Source organism: Neomonachus schauinslandi, chromosome 13, assembly GCF_002201575.2.
Source record: "Neomonachus schauinslandi chromosome 13, ASM220157v2, whole genome shotgun sequence".
Classification (NCBI taxonomy): Eukaryota; Metazoa; Chordata; class Mammalia; order Carnivora; family Phocidae; genus Neomonachus; species Neomonachus schauinslandi.
The window spans coordinates 89421520-89426015 of record NC_058415.1 but is presented as its reverse complement, the minus strand read 5'-3'; the positions used below and the strand labels follow the sequence as shown (position 1 = coordinate 89426015).

Sequence of the window (4496 nt, the reverse complement as noted above, 5' to 3'; positions counted from 1 at the left end):
CCCGAGAAGGATGCCCTCACACCCAGGGTTGCCAGATGGCCCCTCCCTCACTTCTGCTGCCTGAGCACCAGGGGGAGGGGCAAGAGAGCAGGGCCAGGGCCCCAAACGGGGCCAACTAAAGCTGGGTGGGGAGTAGGGAGGGGAGGGGCTTTTAAGGAACTTTCTAGAAGCCCCATCCATCACTCCTGCTTAGATTTCAGTGGCCAGAACTATGTCACATGCCCACTCTTATACACAGGGAGTCCCAGGATGTCTTATTTTCACTGGGCTTCTGTCGGTAAGAAGGAAGGTGAAGAAGCCACAGGGGGCCTGACGGAACCACACTTCCTTTAGGGGTTGGGAGCTGACCCCTGCAACCTGGTGTTGGGGGTGGGAGCTGAGAGAGGCCAGCAGGATTGGCCTTTGTCCTTGACAAGCCTTGAATCCTGTTTCATATCCAGTTGTAGCTTCCCCCTTCCTGTGCTGTATTGTAATCTCATCCTCAAGGCCAAGTTCTGTTGAACTGGGTCTTAGCCTTGCTTTGGGGATTTGAGGGTGGGGGAGGCAGGTCTAAACTCCCCAGCCTGGAAAGAGTGGCTGCAGGTGCCAGGAGGTAACCGCAGGTGGGGGCTGTAGGAGCAGCTAGGAGCCAGAACTGACCCATGGGGCTGAGAATCTTTGGGAGAAATCTGGACCTTCCGGAGAGTAAGTGGTGTGGGGGTGGGGGGTGGGAAATACGAGTACCCAAGGGCGGGAGAGACGCAGGGGACCCTTCCATGGCGCGGGGTAGACCGCATTCTTCAGAATGTCCTCTCACAACTCCCAGGCCGCCCCTGGGTCTCCTTGGCCACCCCCTGTGTGATCTTTGGGAGGGAAAGGAGGAGAGGGTGGTGGGCTGTTCATTCCATCTAGGGATTCCAGACACTGGGCCCGAGGCTGGGGGTCCCCCAGGTCTGAGAGACACATCCATCCCGATTTATAAATCACCAGTCAGTTCCCTTGGATCTCTCAGCAATGATACCAGTGTCCACCAGGTGCTTTTAAATTCAAGGACAGCTGAGGAAAAGTGCCAATAAACTTTGGATTTTTTTTTTTTAAGGGACAGGAGGGAGGCAACAGTCTGGGGAAGCTGCTAACATGTGGGTACCCCCTACCAAGGGCTTAGAGGGCTCTGCTAACCAGACCTGCCGGGAGGAGGGTTGCCGGATCTCACTCACAGGCCTGGGGAAGTGGTGGCCCTCACGGTGAAAGTTCCTCCAAGGCTACTTTGTGGGCTCCTCCTTAAACTCCAAACCGCGTGGTGTAAATGAACCCAGAAAACAGGCCCTGGAGGCAGCAGTGAGCAGACTCTTTACTCCGTCGGATAATACACCATCAACCACCTGTAGTGCCTCACGTCCTCCTTATGGCGGACGGTTAATACAAACAAAAATAGTTCTCTACAAAACAAAGGTTCCAGCCCTCCCAACCCTCCTTCCCAACTCCCTCCCCCAGACGGTGAGTTCCTTGGTCACCAGGCCTCACGGAGTCCGGTGGGTCGCAAAGGAAAACAAAGAAAGAAGAGTTGTAGGCAACTGGACCTCCGGGTCCGCTGGCGGGTGGTAAGCCAGGGACAGGTGCAGGGGGTGTCCGCGACAGTCGCGTGCGTGCGTGTGTGTGTGTGTGTGTGTGTGTGTTGGGAGGCGGGACCTGGAGGTGTTGAGGTGAGCGGCGTTTCTCCCCCCCCCCCGCCCCACCGCCAGCAAAAAACGCCACCCTGCTAAAAAGGGTGGGGGGTGGCGGGTAATACAAAAGAAAAACTAAGACCCAAGTCGCAGGCTGCGGGAGCCAGAGCCGCACAGCGCCCCCTGCGGCGGCGGAGGGCAGTGCCGGGGCGGGGGCGGGGGCCACGGACCGCGGCGGGAGGAGGCGGGAGGACTCTGCTGAGTAGCACCTGGGAGCAGCTCGGGCCGCACACTTCTCGCCGCCCGGCCTCGGACGCCAGCCCCCGAACCCCCGAGCCCCCCGGGCCCCCGGGGCCCCGGGCGCAGGGTCCTCCGGGCCGGGCTCAGCAGCCCAGGCGGGCGGCCAGCCCCAGCAGCAGCAGGCAGCCGAGCAGGGTGGCGGGGCGTGGGGCGGCCCCGGGCGCGCGGTCGCAGTCCAGGCCGCCGTCCTCCGCGGCGGGGTCGCAGCGGGGCTGCTCGCAGCGCACGCCGGTGTAGCCGCTCGGGCAGGCGCAGCGCTGGTTCTGCACGCAGGTGCCGCCGTTCTGGCAGAGCAGCTGATCGTCGTCGCACACGTTGGCTGCAGGGCGGAGGGGCAGTTAACGCGGGCGGTGGCCCAGTCCACCCCCCTCGCTGGAGCTTCTGCGACTCAGACGGACCGAGGGGTGCCGGAGGCTCAGGGCGCACTTGGTGCGAAACGCCCCTGCGTGGATGGGGACAGTGGCCGGGCGAGACCTGGCCCCTGTCTTTTTTCCCCGCCACTGCCCCTGGCTCTCCCCGCTCCCGGCCCACTGGCCTTGGGGCGCACCTGCTCTCTCTCCTCCGGAGCTTTGCACCTGCAAGTCCATGTGCCTGGAGCGCCCTTCCACCCTCCTCCCGAGACTAGCGACCACTCGTCCTTTCGGTCTCGCCAAGCCATCATTTCCTCGGACAGCCTCCCTTCCTCCCCCCACCCCCCTTCGCAAACCTGCCCTCGTCAGCCAAATCCCACCAACCGCCAGCTCCACCTTTGCCTCCAGCTCCCTTCTCAACCAACCCCCAGATCCGCCGCCTCCTGGTTCCCACCTGGCACCGGCCCCCAATTCCCGTTGCATCAGGCCCCGCCCACCGCCCAGGACCCCGCCCCTGGCTCCACCCACGACCCAAGCCCCGCCTCTGGTGGCGCCTGTCCCCGCCCACAGTCCCGGACCACCCCCCCCGCTCCGTCCACGACCCAAGCCCCGCCTCTGGAGGCGCCAGCCCCCGCCCCGTGCCCCGCCCCGCAGCAGCAGGCTCCGCCCGCCCGGCGCGCACTCACGGTAGCAGCCCTGGCGCCAATAGTGTGTGGGGAGGCAGTCGTCGCACTTGGGTCCCGCTGCGCCCTCGCGGCACTCGCAGAAGCCGGTCTCGTTGCACCGGTCGTGCACGGAGCCGATCTGGTTGCAGTTACACTCTGGACGGACACGTGCAAGGCGTGCGGTCAAGGCGACCTGTGGGCATCCTCCGCACGGACCCCCACACCGCCCGGCCCCGCATCCCTCCAGCAGGCTCCCCGCAATCCCCCGGTGATGACCCCACACCATGTCCACGTGAGCCCACGGCTGCCCGAGGGCCCACATCTTGAGAGAAGACTGGACTGTCTTGGTTCTCTAGCATCCATTACCCCCTCGCTCTCCCTGGCCCTGGCGCTCTGTGGCCTAGGGCCGCCCCAAACCCTCTCTGGACCCCAGACTCCGTCTGTGTAACTGGAGGGAGCGCGGATCCTTCCCAGCTCCAAAGGGCTGTAAGATTATTGACAGATGGGAGGAGCCTCATCAGAGGCGGGGCATCTGGGCGGAGGGTGGGGCAGTAGTCCGCATCTGCATCTCCTCTCCAGGGCGGGTGGAGGAGCAGCCCAGAAGCCTCCAGCTTCTCCCTAACCCCCTCCCAGCTGGTTTCCTGGGGCCTCTGCTCTGTGGGAGGGGGCAAGTGTCCCCACTCTGGGACTCCTTGAAGCCCAGAGCTGGCCCAAGTGAGGAGGCAGAGAGAGGCAAGGAAAGAAGAAGGATATTGGGAGGGGGGAATGCCTCTACTCGGATCCGGAGGCCCCACCCTGTCCCTGCAGCTAGCCGGTGTGACACGGGCAGCACAATTCTGTTTGGTTCGCTTTAGAGTTGATGGAATTATCTGAAGGCCGATGCCGTAATTCAGACTGACAGCTGCAGCCTTGTGGGCAGCCCCTCCTCTGTGAAGTCAGAGCTGACCTGGTGGGTGGAGGATGGGCAGTGGGGTGCCAAGGGGGCTGGGCACCCTAGGGCTGAGCTTTGGCCTCCACTGGAGACAGAGGCAGGGGTGGTGGGCAGCCCTTCCAGGATGGTGGGTGTTGGCCGAGGCCATGGGTTTGGCCTTTCGGGATGGCCAGCCCCGGCCCGGGTCCAGGGCCCCCCCGGATTGCTTCTCTACCCCAAAGCCAGTCTGAGTGCCCACTGGGTCTTACAAGCTGGGCCTCTGCTTATAAAGCATTGGAAGAAGTTCACTGGAAGAAAAGCTTCAGCCACAAAAAAGGAGTTGAAAACCTTTGATCTAATCTACTTCCTCATTTTACAAGTGGGGAAACTGAGGCACACAGCAAGCTCTAGAACCTGTCTTTGACTCTAACTAGTGGTTCTGAATTTCCAGTGTCTGTGGGGATGACCGAAGGGGGAGGTTATTAATAGAGCAGATTCCAGAAGCTTCTGTCCTTCGAGAAGCCCAGCTGAAATGGGCCCCGGAAATGAAATTCCCCCTGGGGTTCCCCAGGGCCTGATGACACCAGGGTCTCCGGACTGCGCCCCGCCCCCGGCGCCCACGCCCCGC

The 4496-nt window shown here is 62.7% G+C and overlaps 1 protein-coding gene across 2 annotated transcripts in view; it reads right to left on the bottom strand.

Annotated features, from left to right (window-relative positions):
* Positions 1 to 2026: 2026 nt before the first annotated feature.
* Positions 2027 to 4496, bottom strand: part of NTNG2 (netrin G2) — a 68134-nt gene continuing 65664 nt past the window's right edge. For both annotated transcript variants that reach the window (XM_044920633.1, XM_044920634.1), the window contains 2 exons: positions 2980 to 3114; positions 2027 to 2262 (listed from right to left, as the gene is read on the bottom strand). In XM_044920633.1, coding sequence (XP_044776568.1) covers positions 2027 to 2262; positions 2980 to 3114 — 371 coding nt within the window. The remainder of the gene's footprint in view (positions 2263 to 2979; positions 3115 to 4496) is intronic.